This window comes from Ursus americanus, chromosome 36 (genome assembly GCF_024610735.1).
Source record: "Ursus americanus isolate L20-20 chromosome 36, mUrsAme1.1.p, whole genome shotgun sequence".
In the NCBI taxonomy this organism is placed as follows: domain Eukaryota; kingdom Metazoa; phylum Chordata; class Mammalia; order Carnivora; family Ursidae; genus Ursus; species Ursus americanus.
In genome coordinates, this window is record NC_142162.1 from 5,740,310 (window position 1) to 5,762,513 (window position 22,204).

Genomic DNA, 22,204 nt, shown 5'->3' on the forward strand with positions numbered 1-22,204 from the left:
CTGGGGCTGAAGTGAGTAACAGTTCTGCATGGCTACACCTGCTGGGGAGGCCCTAAGAAAGTCTAGCAGAGGTAACTGCAAAATACGGAGAGAGGGTAAGGGTAGGATGAATCATTTCAGGCAAAGTTTAACAGTTTAGAAAATAATAGCATTATTCATTTTTCCCAAAGTGTTAGCCTTTGACTTATATTTCATATGGGTATAAGGCAAGATGCACATTCCACAGGGATGCCAACTTCCTTCATGTCTTTAAATTTCCAATTTCTTTACTATTATCTATGTCATGAATGTACGTTGCTGGTTGAAAGAGTAAGCAGATTCCGCTGACTTCAACAAATACTGAGCACCTCCTATATTTCAGGCAGAGGGCCGATCACTGGGGATAAATACAGTGTAGTTTCTGGTATGAAGAGGCTCACAGTCAATGGGAAGCCTAAAGTGAACTAAGTATTAAAATGCTGTGGTTTGGGGCACCTGGGTGGCACAGCGGTTAAGCGTCTGCCTTCGGCTCAGGGCGTGATCCCGGCGTTCTGGGATCGAGCCCCACATCAGGCTCCTCTGCTATGAGCCTGCTTCTTCCTCTCCCACTCCCCCTGCTTGTGTTCCCTCTCTCGCTGGCTGTCTCTATCTCTGTCGGATAAATAAATAAAATCTTTAAAAAATAAATAAATAAATAAAAAATAAAATAAAATGCTGTGGTTAACTCTAGCCTGTGGTAGCACAGAGTACTGATTGTTCCACCTGCCTGGCATAGATAGTGAAGAGATTTCCAGAGATGATTAGCACAGGAGCTGAGCCCTGTTGGATGAAGAAGGTAGAAGAGAAAGAGCATATTACAGGTTTAAGAAAGGCAAGCAGTTCTGTGGGAGTATAGGCAATGACAGAAAGGCTAGCTGGAAGCTTGATTGCAATAGGTGCTTTGATGTAAAGAATGGGAACAGAAGTTACTAAGGAGTTTTCAGTAAGAATATCTTTTGATCTGAGCTATTTTACAGAAAGAAAATGGTCAGGAATGTAGATGGCTTAGTACAACCTGGTCCCGCTTAGAGGAACTATATTCAATGTGCACACTACACCAGCAAAAAATCTGAAGCACTATCTCTGTACCCACATAGCAATGCCATTGTTTCCCACTGGAGGAATTTATTAGGAGACAAAATTTAAACTATATTCTCAAAGAGAACACACACACAAAAATACTATATACCAACAATAAGCTATGAATATAAATAGGTAAGTTACTGAAAAGAGAGTTAATAAATATTTAAAAAATAATAATCACTCTCTGTAGGAACCAATTAATTTTTAAAACAGCAAGATACCTGTTTATACTTATCTAGTTGGCCTAGATTTTCTAAAAGATAATACTCAAAGTTGCAATGATACTGTAAAAAAAAAAAAAAACCACTCATTTGTTCAAATGCAAGGATAAATGGGCACGAACTTACTCAAAAGTAATTTAACAGTATGTATTAAGAATCTTTTTAAAAAGGCAATGTTGATTCCCTAGAAATATAGCCTAAAGAAATAATTAGAAATGCATATGAAGTTTATAAAAGATGTGCCTCAGAGAATTATTTACAAAAACAAGAAAATTAGAAACAAACTAATTATCCAACAATAGGGGAACATTCAATGCAGCTATTAAAAATGTTTTCCAAAAAAATGTTTAATGCCATATGAGTTATCATGTCAAAAAAAGTGGAATACAAATTGTATATATTGCATGGGTTTTTGCATATATGCATATTTGCAGAAACCAAATAAATACAGAGGTGAGGGATAATATTTTTCTCTAAAAAGTAGAAATTTTAACTGTTCTAGATTTCTTACATTTTTAATTGATTTTAGTTAGAGACGCACCTCTTCCAGGAATTCTCCTCTGACCCCCAGACCGGGCTAAGTACCTGTCTTCAGTACTTGCATGGCAGTAAATACCCCCATCATCATACACATCATATTGAAACTATCCACTTGTTTATCTCCCTCCTCCACAAATCGTGAATCCATAAAACAAGCAATGGCACATTAATCATCTTTGGTACACTAAAGATACTGCATATTTAGGGAGCTAACATAAACCTAAGCATTCTTTTTTGGTTCAGAACAGCCATATGTCTGGTTTTAATATACCGGAATAATAATTCAACTGGACCCAGTGAGATTGGCTCTATTGTTGAGCCCCGTCGGTTTTTCCAATTCAAGCCATTAGGTTTGGGGTATGAGCAGGAACTACAACATTCTCCCATGCCCCAACCTAGCACATGAATTTGAGCTCCCAAACTAATCCACTATCCCTGGACCCTGAAGGCCTAGGTAAATTTGACTTGGTGAAGGTCCTTACACATCTGCTGCCCCATGCCCCACAGACCATAATTCCGGAAGTCCCTGGAACAGCTTACAGCCTTGGGGCGAGGGTTGATATATCAAATGGTGTTTCCATTTCTCATATTTTAGAGGAAAGGGGTTGATAAAGTCCCTCTAATGTAATCCCTTTATTTCTCTCTAACATTACTGAAGTCCCAAAGTCTCTAGAATTTTCTGCTTCCTGCATATAGCTAGATGATGACTTTCTGCCTGGAGTAGACTCTGGTCTTTTCTATTAGGAAGATGAAAGCTTTTGGTCAGAAAGTTGCCCTTTTAATCACTTTCTGGTAAGCATTCTATATTGTATACTCCACTGTTCTCCAAGGTAAAATTTCTCTCCTTCAGAACAATGACAGGCCGGCCTCATACTCTCCCCAAGCCCTCTATGTTTTCTAGCTATCAAGTGGTTTCAGACCTTATGGTTTTATTTGTTATCTGCAAAAATGTATTTAAATATGTGTGTTAGCAATCTTCTCTCTTCTGAATTTCTTTCCTAATCACAAGAGTCACTGCTGGGAATTGCATTTTTGACTCGGTTAATTGGGGAGATCTCATGCCTGGGATGGTGGCCAATAATTAGGTACCATTTGAATAGAACTTATATTAGTTCAACATTATCAGCACCAGATTTGAAACTCAACATCAACAAATTTGCATGCCAATTCTAAGCATTTATGCTATGGTCCTTTGCATATTTATTTGTATGAACTCTGCTATAATCTCTAAGAGAGACATCTAATATTCTAAAGTGTTCTCAACCCAAAAAGGCCTATATTGAATATTGTTTTCCTATCACTTTGTATCTTGATTCCCGTGTTCTTTCTTCTTTACCCCTAAAAGGAGAGTGAGAAAGAGATACAGAGAACGGATTAAATTTGGAATACAGAAGAGATAAAAAGGAGAATCTGAAGATATTTGCCAATTCAGAATGACGGGTATCTCTGTTAGTCAATACATAAGAAAGAGTGACAACATCTCTGTGCCTCAACACCCACAAGAATTGAGGCCAAAGGCAAAGAAAAGAAGAATAAGAGTCTTATGGAACTACTTTCTATAATGAAGGACCAAGTGAAGAAAAAGGAAAAAGTCCAACAAAGAAAATAGGACATATGCTAAGCAATATTTCTCAAAGTGAGAGGTGATGTTGTAGCAGGTCCTATTACCTGATGGGGAGCAGATAAAGGAAGCCATAACCCTTTTCCTATTTTTTTCTTTTTCTTGTTCTTACTAGGAAATTAGGCTCTGTTATTTTTAAAAAAACATTAACCTATTTCCATCACCCCATTTTTAGAAAGAAATATTAGGTGAAGTAAGGCAATTTCTATTAAAATCGTGTACCTGACAACTTATGGTGCATAGCTGTGACCCCAGAACCCATTTCTAATAAAGCAAGTGTTGGCAGAGCTGAGTCCTCGGGGGGGTTAAATCTGGCTGGTCCAGCCCCAGCTGATAGAGACAGTAAACAGGCTATATGGTAGAGGTCAGTAATTTCCAACAGATACCTAATAACTAAGTCTAGAGAGGGGGAAAAAAAAAAAGCCCTCAGCTCTCCCCTTTTGGCAGAAAGCTTTACTTTTTTACATTTTAAAACTATTTACAGTTCATATGGTTTCCAGACCCACTCCCCAGAAGGAAGGGCACAATTCCCTGCCTGAGTCTATGAGCTCTCCACATGTGATTTCCCAGGCAGTCAGCCAGATGAGCATTTGATTTGAAAATTAAGCCTTAAATTTAGCAGTGTGAAGAGGGAAAGTATGTCTGAACACAAATGCCTGGAAAGGGGTAAGGTAACCAGATGAGGCAAGCTGGATTAACAGGATTCGTTAGCCAGGCAATTCAGAAAGTCCTGCCAGAGGGAAACATCTGATGCAAACACAAAGAAGCCCATCTCTGCTTCTCTGTTCGAGTGTCTTGGGCACCCAGGTTATGACGTTTTTGCTTTTCTGACATGCTACAATCTGGGGATAGCTGCAAAAAGAAACAGTAAGCATTGCTTCGGTGAGCTCTGCTAATTCAGAAATGAGGCCCAGATGAACCTAATCCTCTCTCTTTCTTTACACAGTCCCATGCATGGTAAGGTACAGCAATCTCAGGGAGACTCCCAGTAACCCAGGGCACCTGGATTAAAGATGGGTTTCGTAGCCAATGATCCCAAAGCAGACAGCACTGTCAAGTGGAAATGATGGCAGACAACGATGTGCACCGAACACACAATATGTGGATACCTCCCCTTACTCCACATTAGCTGCAGGGAAGGAAGGGGGCGGGGGGAAGAGGTAAATAACTAAAAGAAATTCTGATCTTGCCTCAAAATGATTCATTTAATTAACTTAAATGCATTTGGTTCATAATTATTGAGCACTGACTACATGCAGGACATTGTTAAGTTAGGTGATAGGCAGACGGAGATTATCTCAGGCTCCAGTAACTCACAGTACTGTAAGGACAGACAGACAAGTACAGCAGTAGGCAACCACCTCTCTCCACATCTTTCCTGGAGCTTCTCCACTGCCTTCTCTCCCATGAAATAGGCATGAGCTTTTCCAAAGGTAAATCCTTCTATGTATTCCTTCTGTTCTTAGGGAAAAGATGCAAACTCTTAGCATGGTCTTCAAGTCCTGCCTCTGACTGCTTTTCTAGCCTCATCTCACACTGCTCCTCTCTCAGTCATACTCTCTCTGCTTCAGTCCCTGCTAATCACCATCCTCCTTCCCTCCGCAGGGCCTCCCCCACATAAAACCTTTCTTTAGATCCATAATCTTTCCCTTAGCAGCATTTCCTTCAGCATATAACTATACTCTACTTAGCATGATTATTTTATGAAGTCTACCTCCCCCTTCCCAGACACTAAGCTCCATGATGGCACGAGATCATATCTCTTTGGATTCACTGCATTTCTAGCACTTGGAAGATCCTATAAAGTTCCTCTCTTCTTTCCCCCAATCCATTCTGTAACTTTCTCTTTTATATCTGACTCCTCTCTTCCACCACCACCACCATCAACATAATTGTCATCTTCATCATCACTATTACCATCTGATCCATCCATATACTTCCAACCTCCCATTTTCTATTACATCTCTTTATCCTATAGAGCCACTCACTGACTTCCCCTCTTTGGCACCTCGCTATCACGGCAAAGCTGAATGAAGAGTATCAGAGTCATAGTATTTGGGGGCTGGGAGGGACCTTGAAGTAACTGGCCCAGTGGTACTCAAACTTCAGTATAAGAATTCCATGAGGTGTTAATTAAAAATAGCACCTTTCCCAAATCCTCCTCTTCTCTCCCTTCCTCTCAGCCCGCTATTCAATTACCTTTTCAATGGCTGATCTTTCTTCTATGACTTATTCTGAGACAATATCCCTGCTACCAGCCTCCCAAAACATGTGTTGGAGTCCTCCCATGTGGGTGCTCCCAAAGCAACTCTTGCTTCCTTTTATCATGGTATCTATTGCTGAAAAAGAAGTCTGTTTATTTGTCCCCCTCTTCCCCTGGATTTCAGGCTCCTTAAAGGAAGGAACATGGGTCCTAATAATCCTTGTACCCTAGCATCCTGCACAGTGGCTGGAACAGACCAGTGTTACATAAATATAGGTGAATGAATAGATTAGTGGTGAACATGGATCCCTGCCACTCCTCACGGCCCCTATAAAACTTCCACTTCATGTCCCTGATGACGCCCCAGCACATGCTGATTGACACAGATCAAAGCAGATCAGCTGAATGAAATGGATCCACTGTTGACAAAACAGCTCCTTCAATCTTCACTAATTCTCCTGTGTTCTCCATGAAGCCCTCTCCAGCCTCAATTCCATTTCTCAATGTTGCACTTTCCTTCTTTTCCCCTGGAACTCCCCCATACTGAATTTAACACTGGACTCTAGTCACATTTAAAATCCAAAAAAAAGATGTGGTACACATATACAATGGAATATCACGCAGCCATAAAGAACGAGATCTTGCCATTCACAACATGGATGGACCTAAAGGGAATCATGCTAACTGAAATAAGTCAGCCAAAGACAAACACCGTATGATTTCACCCATATGTGGAATTTAAGAAACAAATGAACAAAGAAAAAAAAGACAAAAAAATAAACTCTTAAAAAAAAATAAAATAAAATAAAAAATAAACTCTTAAATACAGAGAATAACTGGTGATTACCCGAGGCGAGGTGGTTGAGGATGGGTGAAATAGGTGATGGAGATTAAGAGTACACTTACCATGATGAGTGTTGAGTAATGTATAGAATTGTTAATCATTATGTTAACATAATGACTAACATAAATATAACACTATATGTTAATTATACTTCAATTTAAAAAAGGATCCAATAGGTACTGATTATGAAAAAATGCTGCTTCTTTTCCAAAGCTTACAGAAAGCATATTCATTGCATCATGTATTTTCCATTAAAAAATACTATCAACGTTCTTCACATCTTCAAAATCTATTCTTTCTCCATCGTTAGAGTCCATTTCATTCCTTCTGTTCAGCATCACGATCTCAATTTCACTTTTTCTTCCTTGTCTCTAGAAACTGGTACACAATGCCACTGCCAGAGTTTTCTTTCCCAAAGTTGCTGACAATATCACTCTTACAGCCCCCAAATATCACAGGTTCCTCTGAGTCTTTGAATCTAGCTTAGAGATCAATACTTTTACTTTCTATGTTCTCTGCACCTCTTAGTTTTCTTCTACTATCGCACATCTAATCCTCACCAAAGATCAACAAGTAGAGAGAATTTTCTTTTAATTCCTGATATGAAATCGTGAAATAGATCTTAGTTTTTGAGAAGAGTATTCAAGTTTAAAGGTAGTCTAATGTTCCCTTGAGTTACAGCTTCAGGGCACCATTTCCAACCAGCTTCCCAAACACTACCAAGGTTTTCTACTACCTGGCACACGTTTATCTACAGAGTCTATGTACTGATGAGAATTTCTGAAAGTTGGATATCCTAATAAAGTGAGTCATTTTTGCTCACTTATCTTACCTATCAGCAAAAACAATGAAACGTGAGAGCATCATGGCAATTCTAGAAATAAGCTTGTTGCATACCATATATGTATGATGTCGTATTTAAAGCAGAAATTATGTCTTAGTTAACTCTGCATCCCCAGCATATAGCATTCGGCCTCACAGATAGTAGGCATTTAATAAAGGTGTACTGAGTGAAAGAATGAACAAGTGATCAAATGCAGAATCTCTCAATTAAAAGCGAAAAACAACTCAGTATTATTTTCCTAGATCTGCTATAATAGATTACCACAAACTGGGTGGCTTAAAGCAGCAAAACTTTATTCCCCCACCGTTCTACAGACTAGAAGTCCAAAGTCCTGGTGTCAGCAGGGTGGTGCTCCCTGTGGAAGCTCTAGGAAAGGATCTGTTCCAGCCTCTTTCCCAGCTCCTGGCAGCTTTAGGCATTCCTTGACTTGGGACTGTAAAACTCCCATCTCTGCCTCCATCTTCACATTAATCTTTTCTGTGTATCTTCCTCCCTTCTTTTCTCTTATGAAGACACTTGTGGCTGGATTACCAGGATGATCTCAAGACCCTTAATTATATATGCAAAACCCCTTTTTTAAAATAGATCATTCACAGGGGGAAGGGGCACGTTCAAACCACAACAAGAGGATATAATATAATCTCAAGTATTTTTAAAATGAATATTGTGTATAGGAGTAGAGAGGAAAAAGCAAAGATGGAGGAGGAAAGGGAGTGATAAAATGCCTTCACAAGCACACTGTAGTTTGCTCTGATCTGGGTGATGGAGTCAAGAGAAATTTCTATATTTTATTTAAAGTCTTAAGTTTTTTAATTCTATACCCACAACAGACAGATAGTATACCAATCTAAAATGCATGGAAAAAATTAACCCATTGAGATTATCTCAGGAGATATAAAGAAAATGCCACTATAGTAGAAATGTATGTACAGTTAATTAATGATAAGTAGTCAATCAACAATGTTATTAACATTTGTTTAGTTTCGTATAGACAACCTGTGGGCTCTGATGAAAACCAAATTTACTCACTATAATACTATGATCTCATTTAGCTTTCAGATTTTAAGATCTTAAGAAAGCTTTGCCTCATTAATGTTCTAACAATTAAAATGCCTTTGTGGCTTAGGTGTGGGATTGTTTCTCCAAAAGAAATCCTATGACAACTGAGAAGAGATGCATAAACCTATTTTTAAAAAGAGAGAGAATCAAGTTTTAAATATTACATAGAGTTTGGTGTATTTTTTACTTTCATTATTATCTAAGAGAAGTGGGTCCTAGTTACAGAAGAGCCTTCTATTTTGGTAAGCAGCTGTGACAAGTTTGAGTTCAGAGCCAAGGAAGAACCAAATTACTTTGAGTAATAAAAGGGAGATAAATATGAGGGGCCCTAAACACTGAAAGAAGAGACTGGAGCCAACTACACTGAGCACTGAATGGGGGAAGGAGAGATTACAAAGGCCATCGGCAGAGAAAGAGAACTAAGGGGAAGAAAATGTTAAAATAGGATTTCACAGTGTTAGCTGTGGGGTGTGTAAAATAAACTTGCTAATTTCTGTCCTCCCCCCCACTCAAATCTTCAGTCAACTCTACCTTGCTCTCTAATGCCTTTATGGGGAAAGGGGCAGCGGATGTCTCTGAGGGCGCTTTAAGAGAAGGAAAAGGGAACAGCTAACATCTGGGTTACATCAACCTTAAAAAGACATTAGGAGATGCCACTGAAAAGCTCATGTGCAGAGTTTTGAAAATGTTATAATTTCCTATTTTTTCAAGATGAACCTCATTTGGGGAAATAGTCATCATTCAGAAATCCACCACTTTAAAAAATTGTATTCATGCAATATAATAATTGATTACAATGGAAGATCATTTATAGGAAATATAACAATGTCACAGCTTCATGGCCTTCCATCTGCAAAACACAGAAACTGCCCAAGAAATTATCAGTCCAGGGGCGCCTGGGTGGCACAGCGGTTAAACGTCTGCCTTCGGCTCAGGGCGTGATCCTGGCGTTATGGGATCGAGCCCCACATCAGGCTCCTCCGCTATGAGCCTGCTTCTTCCTCTCCCACTCCCCCTGCTTGTGTTCCTTCTCTCGCTGGCTGTCTCTAACTCTGTTGAATAAATAAATAAAATCTTAAAAAAAAAAAAAAGAAATTATCAATCCAAGACTTAAGAAATGGAAATTAATTTATCAAGGGTGAAACTATTTTTGAAACACTTTTACTGTGAATTAGTAGCATGAGCTAAAAATTAAGTTAATTTTTGAATCACTTCCACTGAGTCCAAAAGTACCAAGACCACTCCTATTAGCTTGCTTTTGAATTCATTGTTATTTAAACCCACAATGGTGTGTCTTATTAACATTGTTTAAAAAAAAGAATCAAAATTTTTGCCTCAAATTTTCTTTTAAATATGCAGACCCTAAATTGCTGCCCCCTACGCCCAATAGTACCATCATAACATATAAATTATCTGGGTAAGCCGGACATAAACTCAGTGAGTTTGTGTTCTGCCTGTGCTTAACTACAGAAGTCTCCACTCCAATTACAAGCCCACAAACCCAGATGAAGAGGAAGTAACTCAATGCAGGGCATATCGGTCCTCCACGGGATCAACAGAATCCCAGAACCTCTCCCCCATTTACAAGAAGCATACAGACACACGACATATGTGTCAGCTTCAGGCTCAGTAAGTTCAACGACATTGTATTTTTTATTGCAGGTGCTCAAGGAGAAAAAGAAAGCGTATTTATTTATTTATTTTTTTTTTTAAGATTTTATTTATTTATTCGACAGAGATAGAGACAGCCAGCGAGAGAGGGAACACAAGCAGGGGGAGTGGGAGAGGAAGAAGCAGGCTCATAGCGGAGGAGCCTGATGTGGGGCTCGATCCCATAACGCCGGGATCACGCCCTGAGCCGAAGGCAGACACTTAACCGCTGTGCCACCCAGGCGCCCCAAGAAAGCGTATTTAATAAGAATAATCACCCTCTTACCCAAGACTGACATTTGGAATCAAATCTAGCAGAGGGGGATACCGTATATGAAGTCTCCCTCTTCTGGATAAGTTTTTTCCAAGAATTCAGCAGCAAATGATAGATCTTTTGACCATCTGTTCATATACCTCTAATCTGCCAGGACAAAGAAGGGAAGAGTTCCTTCATAGTTGTCTGAAGGATCTGCTAGCCACACTTCTGTATCACTGCCCAAATTTCCTCTAGGATATCTGCAGTTCAGAACTGATGCATGTATATGAGTGCTATACAGCTAGTAACTGCAATATAAAATTTATACTCAAACTGTTTCAAATTATTGACGTTTGTGGATTTACATGGGCCACTAATACATTTTTTAAGATTTTATTTATTTGAGAGAGAGAGAGTGTGTGTGTCTGTGTGTGCGCGTGCACAGGCCATGGGGGAGGGGGAAGAGGGAGTGGGAGCGGGGCTGGTCCCAGGACTCAGATCATGACCTGAGCCAAAGTCGGATGATTAACCAACTGGGCCACCCAAGCCCCAGCCACTTATACATTTTTAAAGCAAAACATGGGGTATTTTTTTGTTTTCATGTTGCACTATGATTAAGAAGAGATAAACCTGGAACCTGGTGGTGATGGTCTGACAGCCACCCACTCAGGAAATAATTATGTGTGATGGAACTGAAACCTCCCATGGTTCAGTCAATATGCTCAACCTGGTCCTACTCACACTTAATTCCTGGATGTTCTGATAAAGGCTGTTGTCAGTGGACTGAGAAATAATGCTTCAAGTTCTCATTACTTCACATAAGAAATAACGTGTTCATGTAATCATCCTAGCTGAGTTTCAGAAATACGTCACAAAAACTCAGTCTTATGGAAAAGGGATCAATTCAGAAAGATCAAGAAATTATATTTTAAAATTGAAACATACTAAATATCAAGCAATAGGAAAATGAGTTATTTGAATTATGAGACATGCACTCAACCAAATGTTATACAGCCCTTAAAAATTATGTGTATAATGACCATATTAAAGACATTGGGAAAATGGTAATGACATGATGTGAAGTGAAAACAGAAGGACACACACACACACACAATTATAAGACATCTTGGCACAGAACAAAAGACAATAAGGAAAAACAAGAAAATAGTAACAAGAATTACTTTTGGATAGCAGGAAGTATGGATATTATTTTCTTCCTTCTACTTTTTCTTATTTTTCAAATTTCTCTAATGGACATATGCTATTTTCATAACAGGAAAAAAAAGACTATATGCTAAAGGAAAAAAATGAAACAAAATTTTCAATACTGATATCCAATGGAAGTTATCGATCAATCAAAATGGAAAAGTTGATTAAACAAAAAGAAAATTTGTTCCTACTGAAATTCGTTTTCACAATTATGCAGCATCTAGGATTACCAGACTGGAGTAGTGCAGAGACGATACACTGCAGTAGTAAAAGAAAGTCCATATTTTTCCCTATAAATACACAGTTTCCCCCCCCCCAAAAAAGAAAAAAGACTGAATAAGATTGATGTGTGTTTCTATGAAAGAGCTTGAGAGACTTAAGGAAAATTTACTGATGCCCAAGAAAGTATAAAATGAAATGTATTGCACAAAAAGCTGATGGTCAAGAGCCATTTAAAATCTAGAGATGTTGGGGCACCTGGGTGGCGCAGTCATTAAGCGTCTGCCTTCGGCTCAGGGCGTGATCTCAGCATTCTGGGATCGAGCCCCATATCAGGCTCTTCCACTATGAGCCTGCTTCTTCCTCTCCCACTCCCTCTGCTTATGTTCTCTCTCTCGCTGGCTCTCTCTCTCTCTCTGTCAAATAAATAAAATCTTTTTTTTTAATTGCTTTAAAAATAAATAAAAATAAAATAAAATCTAGAGATGTCAAGGAAACATCCTGACTGGAAGGGTACTTTCACTGCAGCATCTGAACCCACATTGCTCTAGTGCAAAAGTGTAAGTTCAGAAGATGTCAGGGAAATAAAATATTAAGAAAAAGTGATATTGAGCCTATTTGTTAATAGTGACACAAACCATAACGCTGGCAGCCTGTAAGATCTCACAGGGAATCTTGGGCTGAGAATCAAGAGACCAGGCTTATAGCACAGAGTCCATTTTCTTCTCTGCTGAGTTCTCTCCCATGTACCTAAAGGTGTTATACTAAGCAGTGTCATCCAAAAGAAATAGAATGCCAGCCACAAATGTAAGCCACATAAGCAACTTTCAATTTTCTAGTAACCACATTTAAAAAAAATGCTAAAAAAGAGCTTTTCCCTTAAGGTCAGGAACAAGACAAGGATGTCACTCTCACCATTTTTATTCAACATAGTACAATAAATCCTCGCCACGGCAATTAGGCAACAAAAAGGAACAAAAAAACATCCAAAATGGTAAGGAAGAAGTAAAATTCTCACTCTTTGCAGATGACATGATATATATGTAAAAAACCCTAGACTCCACCAGAAAACTAGAACTGATAAATGAACTCAGTAAAGTCGCAGGATACCAAATCAATGTATAGAAATCTGTTGCATGCTTATACACTGATAATGAAGTAGCAGAAAGAGAAATTAAGAAAATAGTCCCATTTATAATTGTACCAAAATAATAAAATACCTAGAAATAAACTCAACCAAGGAGGGGAAAGACCTGTACTCTAAAAATGATAAAACATAGGGGCGCCTGGGTGGCACAGCGGTTAAGCGTCTGCCTTTGGCTCAGGGCGTGATCCCGGCGTTGTGGGATCGAGCCCCACATCGGGCTCCTCCGCTGGGAGCCTGCTTCTTCCTCTCCCACTCCCCCTGCTTGTGTTCCCTCTCTCGCTGGCTGTCTCTATCTCTGTCGAATAAATAAATAAAATCTTTTAAAAAAATAAAAAAAAATGATAAAACACTGATGAAAGAAAGTGAAGTTGATACAAACAAATGCTCATGGGCTGGAAGAACAGATATTGTTAAAATGTCCATACTACCCAAAGCAATCTGCCTATTTAATGCAGTTTCTATCAAAATACTAACCGCATTTTCCACAGAACCAGAACAAACAATCCTAAAAATTTATATGGAACCACAAAAGATCCCAAGTAGCCAAAGCAATCTTGAAAAAGAAAAACAAAACTGAAGGTATCACAATCCCAGATTGCAAATTATGTTACAAAGCTGTTGTAATCCAAACAGCATGGTACTGGCACAAAAATAGATCCACTGATCAATGGAACAGAACAGAAAGCCCAGAAGTAAACCCACAATTTTATGGTCAATTAATCAACAAAGGAGGCAAGACTATGCAATGGGAAAAACACAATCTCTTCAACAAATGGTGTTGGGAAAATGGACAGCTACATGCAAAAGAATGAAACTGGACCGCTTTCTTACACCAGACACAAAAATAAACTCAAAATGGATCAAGGATCTAAATGTGAGACCCGAAAGCATAAAAAATCCTAGAAGAGAGCACAGACAGTAATTTCTGACATCAGCTGTAGCAACATTTTCCTACATAAGTCTCCTGAAGCAAAGGAAACAAAAGTGAAAATAAACTATTATGAGTAAATCAAAATAAAAGCTTCTGCACAGAAAACAATTAACAAAACTAAAAGACAGCCTACTGAATGGGAGAAGGTATTTGCAAATGATAATCAGATAAAGGGTTAGTATCCAAAATACATAAAGAGCTTATACAACTCAATGCCCATAAGAATAATAATCCAATAAGAAAATGAGAAGACACAGAAGACATTTCTCCAAAGAAGACATACAGATGTCCGAAAGACACATGACAAGATGCTCAGCATCACTAAGCATCAGGGAAATACAAATCAAAACCACAATCATCTCACTCCTGTCAAAATGGCTAAAATCAAAAACACAAGAAACAAGTGTTGGAAAGGATATGGAGAAAAATGAACCCTCCTGCACTGCTGGTGGGAAGGCGAACAGGTGCTAGCACTGTGAAATACAGTATGGAGGTTCCTCAAAAAATTAGAAATAGAACTATCATATGATCCAGTAATTACACTACTGAATATTTAACCAAAGAATACAAAAACACTAATTTAAATGGGTAAATGTACCCCTAAGCTTATCACAGCATTATTTACAATAGCCAAATCATGGAAGTATTCCAAGTCTCCTTCAATAGATGAATGGATAAAGAAAAAATGGGGTGTGTGTATATGTGTGTGTGTGTGTGTATATATGTATATGTATATATATATACGTATACACATATATATAAATAATTTACTGGAATATTAGTCATAAAAAAGAATGAAATCTTGCTATTTGCAACAACGTAGATGGATCAAGAGTATAATGCTAAGTGAAATAAGCCACTAGGAGAAGGACAAATATATTATTTCACTCATATGTCGAATTTAAGAAACAAAACAAATGCACAAAGAAAAGAAAGAGAGAAACCAAAAAAACAGACTCTTAACTACAGAAAACAAACAGATGGTTACCACAGGGGAGGTGGATGGGAGGATGGGTGAAACAGATGAAGGGGATTAAGAATACACCTATCTTGGGGCGCCTGGGTGGCACAGCGGTTAAGCGTCTGCCTTTGGCTCAGGGCGTGATCCCTGTGTTATGGGATCGAGCCCCACATCAGGCTCCTCTGCTATGAGCCTGCTTCTTCCACTCCCACTCCCCCTGCTTGTGTTCCCTCTCTCTCTGGCTGTCTCAATCTCTGTCGAATAAATAAATAAAATCTTAAAAAAAAAAAAAAAAAAAGAATACACCTATCTTGATAGCACCGGGTATTATATGGAACTGTTGAATCACTGTATTGTACGCCTGATACTAATATAACTCTGTATGTTAACTACACTGGAATTAAAATTTAAAAGAACAAAAATTTTCTTTAAAAATCAGGTAAAGTTCATTTTAATAACATATTTAACCAGTATATATAAAATATTGTCATTTCAAAATGAAACCAATATAAAAAAATCTTAATGACATATCTTATATTCTCTTTTTTGATGCTAAGGCTTCAAAATCCAGTCGGTACTTTATATTTAAGAGCATATCTTACTTTGGACCCACCACATTGCAAGTGTCCAGTAGCCCACATGTGGCTAGTGGCTGCCTAACTGGATAGCAGGAGATCTCTACACGCCTTTCCTTGTCTAAAATTCATATGAGTAGAAATGTTGATGGGACAGAGCAAATTGGAAGTTGCCTAAATATGTGAAAGTCAGCAAATGATTCCACAGTGGACAAGATACATAATGGGAAAAGAAATAAAAGACAAAAATGGGAAAAATTAGAATTTAAATTTCTGAAAGAAAAACACGGCAAAGTAATTGACCAAATTTTTGACTAAAGATGTGAGACAATTAAAAAAAATTAAGCATTACAGAATTATTTCTTTGTAGGGATATTTATTATGTGGAAAAACTACGCTTACCATTTTAAAAATTAATGTAATTCCCTTCCTTAGATATCTTTTAAAATCAGAGAAATGTAGACACAAAGATACATACATGGACATAGGATGGCTTCAATTGGGAGTTCTCAACTTTACGTGCATCTTAGAAAATTGAACACTGGGGTCTCACCTCCAAGACCCTCATTTAATTACTCTGGGGTGTCACTGGGGCTCTGATACAATGGGCAGCCCAGGTTGAAAGGCACCAGATTAGATGACCTATGCGGGGACTAAACCCTCTCATTGTCCCTCACCTGCCCAGGTGCTCCCAGCATGGTCAAGAATGTTAGCACAACTTGAGACACCCTCTCAAGAAACACTAAGATAGCTATTGGTATTCATACATGCCATCAGCAAATGGTACAGTAGTCCCCCCTTATCTGCAGGGGACACATTCCAAGACCCCCAGTGGATACTGAAAACCACAGATAGTACCAAACCTTATACTATGTTTTTTCCTATACATACATACCTACATGAGACACAGTAACAGACTAACAATAACTAATAAAATGGAACGATTATAACAATATACTTAATAAAAGTTATGTGAACATGGTGTCTCTCTCTCAAAATATCCTATTGTACTCACCCTTCTTCTTGTGATGATGTGAGATGATCAAATGTCTCCATGGTGAGAGGAAGTGAAGTGAATGACATAGGCACTGTGATGTAGCATCAGGCTACTACTGGCCTTCTGATGATGTGTCAGAAGGTAGATCACTACTTCCAGACCATGGTTGAGCGCGGGTTACTGAAACCATGGAAAGCAAAAGTGCAGGGAAAGGGGGGGCTACTGTATATCATAGCTCGAGGCAAAAATGTGCACTTCCTATTCAGCAGTCACGTTAATTTCTACAATATGGAGTCATGTCACCTCTCCTTAGTTTTAAAACTAAAGTCAGCAAGTTTTGTCAAAGGCTAATATAACACGTATCACCTAAGCACTTTCACATAACATTGCAAATACAGAAGATTGGTCTTAATTTGAAAGGAATATGAGAAACAAAATCCAAAAAAATTGAAAAAGGAGGTTATAAAAGGAAGGGTTTTATCGCTCTAATTATTTTGTGACTTAGGTTTATAGGGCTTAGCATTACAGCTTACACAATGCTAAGAACATAGATGAGTAATGTGTATAATACAAATATATATATTACATACAAATAAACTACACCTATAGTATGTAACTATGCTTATATTCCTACGATTGTATACAAAGCCCTTCCAATACAAAATAAATAGTGAAGTCCATACTTACACAACATTCATGAAGGGGCAGAATTCTAATGTAGGCTCTTACTTCCCATGGGACCTGGACAAGTCACTCCCTTTCAGTGCCTTAATCTCTTTATCTCTAAAATGGAGCCCTATTACCCACACCTTGGGGGTTTTTTATGAAAGTTAAATGTGTAAGCCCTGCAGCCCACACATGCTAGTTGCTCAATAAATATGTATTGAACCTGAACGTAGCTGCCCACCTTCCTCACTTCTGAGCACAGAAGAGAGAACTACAGCCCAGAAGGAAAATTAATTGCTCGAAGTCACACAGTGATCACTTACACGGACCCGGGTTCCCTGAAATTGCTCAAAGTCAGTGATCACTTACATGGACCCAGGTTTCCTGACTGGTGCTTTCATCCCACCTTCTTCCTCTCAGAAATGTCTACCCTTAGGCTGACGATGCCTCCCCTCTTTCCAAGACAAGCCTATGATGGCCCCTGCCCTAGCACGAAGACCCCAAGTCCAAGACTTCCTGCTAGGAGCACACAAAGGAAGCCACAAGTACCTGGCTGTACCCACCCCACTATGACACTCACCTCTGGCAACACCTGGGCTTCCCTGATCCACTCCAGGCATCTTCCTTTATTCCTGGATTGGGACCCACAAGTGCCAAGGATAGACCCAAAAACATTTTCCTAGTATTTTCCATGAACTTTGCAATAGGATCTAGTACACGTGAACTACTGTTTCATATTAGATTCCCTAGAAACAGATCCTGAGGTAAGGATTCATGTGTAAATGATTCATTAGGAAAGTACTTTCCAGGAGAAACCGGTAAGGAACCTGAGAAGCAACACTGGGGAAAGGGAAAAAGCCATACAGGGTGTGACTCCGGGCAAAGTCCCATCCTGTCTCTGATCCCAAGGAGTGCCTGAGGTGACAAATAAACCTCATAGCTTGCTCAACTTGAGGCAAGGGCACTGCTCTTTCGTACTCTTGCACCCATCAGTCTTTGGCTCCAGTGACTCAAGGGCAGTGTTCTGAAGAAAACAGCAGGTGCAAGCACTTATGAACAATGCACACAGAAACCGGGGATGAGCACAGAAGGCAGTGGAGATCTAGGCAGAGCCCCAACAGTATTCTCTACAACCATCGGCTCCAAGGGAGGACTCCAAGCTCCCTGGGATATCTCAGATCTAAGCCCATTTGATCTCTCCAATTTTTCAAAATCTGAAAAGTAGAAAGCCAATCTCCATAGCCTGAGTACATTGTACAAAGACCACCACCCCAGCCACTGCAACTGGCCAATAATGGAACTCAGCAAAATTAAACATATCAAGCTCCTCTGGAAGATTGGTCTTTCAACAAGGATACTTGCTACTGCTCAGTCTGAAAATTAAATAGACATTGTGCTCAAGGGATACAGATGTGATCAAGAATGACCCCTGCCCTAAAGGAGCTCACAGTAACGGGTAATCTTATAAACTTACCAAATCCTAAAGAATGCTCCATACTCAATGATACGTGCTTCTCCCTTCGACTTTATAGGATCAGCAACAATACATATCAAAAGCTCACCCGTATGGAATTACAAAGAGATGCTACTTCATAAGGAATGAACAGAAAGCTAAATGAAACCACAAAAGAGTAAAACTAATACTCCTTCTAACAATAATGATAACGATAGCTAGCTTGTGTGGAAGGCATACAATCACCAATTTCTGAATATGTAAGTTCCTGGATTAATCCTTTGGCCTCCAAGTAGAGGCCCCAGCATCTATCACTGCCCAGGTATTGCCACAAGATTTAACTGGTAATTTGAGGGACATTAAAAGATATGCTAGGGCCATTATTTCAAATGCATTATGTAATTGTACATATTTTAAACATACTTTATATGAGATGATACTTCAAAGGGTTAAGATTTATTTTCAAATGTTCCTTGGGGAATTAGTCATACCATATTAATGGCAGATCTAATACACAGTCAGAATTGCAAGACTCGAGAAAGTCCAGATATGCAACAATACAGCTCAAAGCTACACATCACATTAGCTTACAAAGATTCACCACCTCTTTGGAACTTGCTCCAGACCACAGAATCATTTAGGGTCAAGACTAAACTCATCCTTAAAGTCCCTCTGAGCGTAAAATCCGTGCTTTTAAACACAATACTATAGTGGCAGCAATTAAAAACCTGCCCACATTGGAAATGAACCACCTGGTTCCAGGCAGCTCTATGGTTTATCCACGTCACACCTGAATCACACTTTCAGAGGTTCTGTCTCTACCACTGCAGATTTAAAGCATGAACATTTGCCTTCATTGTGCATTTAACACTATTTTCTAGAAGGAGCAAATACAGAAACACTGTATGTATTCGTTACATTATTAGTGATCAGTCAACATTTTAGTTATGGAATTATTATCTAGATTACACCTAGTTATGGAAAGAGATTAATTACTTCAATCCTACCAATTATTATCTAGATTACACTTAGTCCCATCTTTATCATTTATTGGAATTTCCCACTTCACGTGATTATTTTAGGATATTCCCTTTAAAAACTATATTCTTCACAGTATCCAAATGATTCAAAATCATCAGCAAATGTGATTGACTGCCAGAATAAAGTATATTTAGGGGGCGCCTGGGTGGCACAGTGGTTAAGCGTCTGCCTTCGGCTCAGGGCGTGATCCCGGCGTTCTGGGATCGAGCCCCACATCAGGTTCCTCTGCTATGAGCCTGCTTCTTCCTCTCCCACTCCCCCTGCTTGTGTTCCCTCTCTCACTGGCTGTCTCTATCTCTGTCGAATAAATAAATAAAATCTTTAAAAAAAAAAAAAGAATAAAGTATATTTAAGTTTACTTTGTCACATATTATTATTAGCAAAAAAAAAAAAAAAAAAAAGGCCAAAGAGTAAGAAACAATGGAATAAAGGTTTGAAATTTACTTTTGCTAAGTTTTCTGGAGGTGTTTCTGCTGTTATTAGTGTGTAAATACATGTTTTAAAACATTTCAAATTCAAGAATCATTCTCATAAATATTGATCAATTTAAAAACAATAAAAATCTGTTATGGTGGCTAATCCATTCCAAATTCAACTCTCAAGTAAATGTAAGATTCTTATCACTATCACTTGATACAGTAACATGTCAAAGTCTCTCTAGCAATATTTCCGAGAAATTAACAATTAATTATATATTTATGAAATGTCGACTACATACAAGACATAGCATAGATGCCAATTTTAAGTAGTATTAGATCTAACAATTAAGTGATAGTGATGCGTCTGTGTTCCACAGAACAAACTCCATAGGGATTTGAAGTTGAATGGGTGGCACAAGCATTGGCTGAACGTTAAAAAAAAAAAAAAAAGCCACAAAGATCAAATTTACTTACGGTGTAGTTTTTAGTAAATTGAAAGGGAAAAGTAACATGTACTTAATTAAAAGAGAAAGCCACCAACTGTCAAGACCTGTTTTGTGGTCCCAGAAATCTTAAAAATAACCCAAAAAATTTATTTCTTACTTGCTGTCGAGGAGCACTTCAGATAGCCGGTTATTCACTTGATTATCACTCTTATGGCGAAACTGAAAGTCAAAACGTTTGCGAAAGAAACATATTAAATCATACTTTGTCAGCACAAATAGGAGCACTAAAAATACTTTGAGTTCATCTATTTAGACAATAACACCGTCAATCCAAAATTAGCAGAGTTTACGCTTACCTTGAACCCAGCTCCATGTGTTCTAAATGTGAATCAATACCCTTCTCACTAATCCTTACTCTGGGTGTTACCAATGGAAAAAGCCTAGCCACATGCTCTAATTCCCACACATTTTTAGGTGCTTCTAAGAAGACAATATGTTCTTGACTCTGCCACACAGTTCCAGAGAAAACTATACATTTTGAGATCTTCAACAAGGAAAGGAGGCTTCCATTTCTCTCACATATGTGCTCAATACTTCATTGGAACATCAGTCATTCTTTTTTATGGATTTCTTTGAAGCCAAGAAATTACTTGTAATAACATGTATTTTTATTCTCCAGAAATTCTAATTGTTAACAGTAATCTTATGAAATACTGAGCATTTAAAACAAAACTCAAAATACAATACTGAACCACATTTGGTATGGATTTGTTTTTTTTATGCCCAAGTGATACTATTTCTTTTTGTATATTCCAGTAATGTAAACATCTTATACTGCTTAGAAGAATCCAAGTATTATGAGCACTCTACTAAACTCATAAATTAACAGCCATTCAGATAAGACTACTGTCAAAATTAGTGCTTTTTCATTAAAAAAAATTCAAAACACTGTATCAATATCACAATATATAAAATGTTTCAACTAGTCCTTCTCTTTTTCAATATCCTTCCCAAACCTATCCCAATCTATTATGCTATTCCCAGTGCATGCAATTACTCTGACTGCCAGGTACAAGTTAGTGGACACTATCAGGAAAAATACGATACTTAGCATTTGCTAATATGAAAACATTTATAATATCAGTAGAGGACTAAACTAAGCCAGCCCATCACTGGCATGCAAATTTCTCCTTCCCAACAGAACAACAGAAATATTATTTTGTCTGAGTATAGCTTTTGATGAGGGTGTTGGATATTGTGTTTGCTCCCCCAAACTCCATCTTCTCCACTCTGCCCTTGTTATGCGAAGCTGACCTATAAGGTCCTTACCCTCTGGCTCCTGGTTTGCTCTGACCAATAGGTGGTTCTGGCAGAAGATCAGAGTAGCCAGAGGAGAGTGAAATCCATTCTCCCTCCCCCCACCCGCCGCTGCCCCCAGCTTCCTTCAAGCTGACTTAGCTTGAAGGCAGCCCCAGCTGTCATAAGCAGAAGTCAGATACGGTAATTGCTTCCTCCCACTGCCCCTTCAGACAGAAAGGTAGTATTGCCATCCATGTTGCAGAACTACGTGCTTTTCTTTGACAACTTTTATTTTGCCCTTTTGAAACAGTGCCTTCATTATTAATCTTTCTCCAACCTTACTCATTTCAGGATGACATCTCTTTCCTGTCAAGATCGTGATTGATAGATATATCTGGGTTTTGAACCCATACATATTATCAGAAAAATAAAAACATATTCAAGAATTCACTGCAGTAGAGACAAAAGGAGACTTAGCATTTAGTCACATCTGTATCTAACC

The 22,204-nt window shown here is 38.5% G+C and overlaps 1 protein-coding gene across 6 annotated transcripts in view; it reads right to left on the reverse strand.

Moving 5' to 3' along the window:
- ATP8B4 (ATPase phospholipid transporting 8B4 (putative)) overlaps nt 1-22,204 on the reverse strand; it is a 246,914-nt gene that overhangs the window by 129,603 nt on the left and 95,107 nt on the right. For all 6 annotated transcript variants that reach the window (XM_087859264.1, XM_045812106.2, XM_087859266.1 and 3 more), the window contains one exon: nt 20,561-20,622. In XM_087859264.1, coding sequence (XP_087715390.1) covers nt 20,561-20,622 — 62 coding nt within the window. The remainder of the gene's footprint in view (nt 1-20,560; nt 20,623-22,204) is intronic.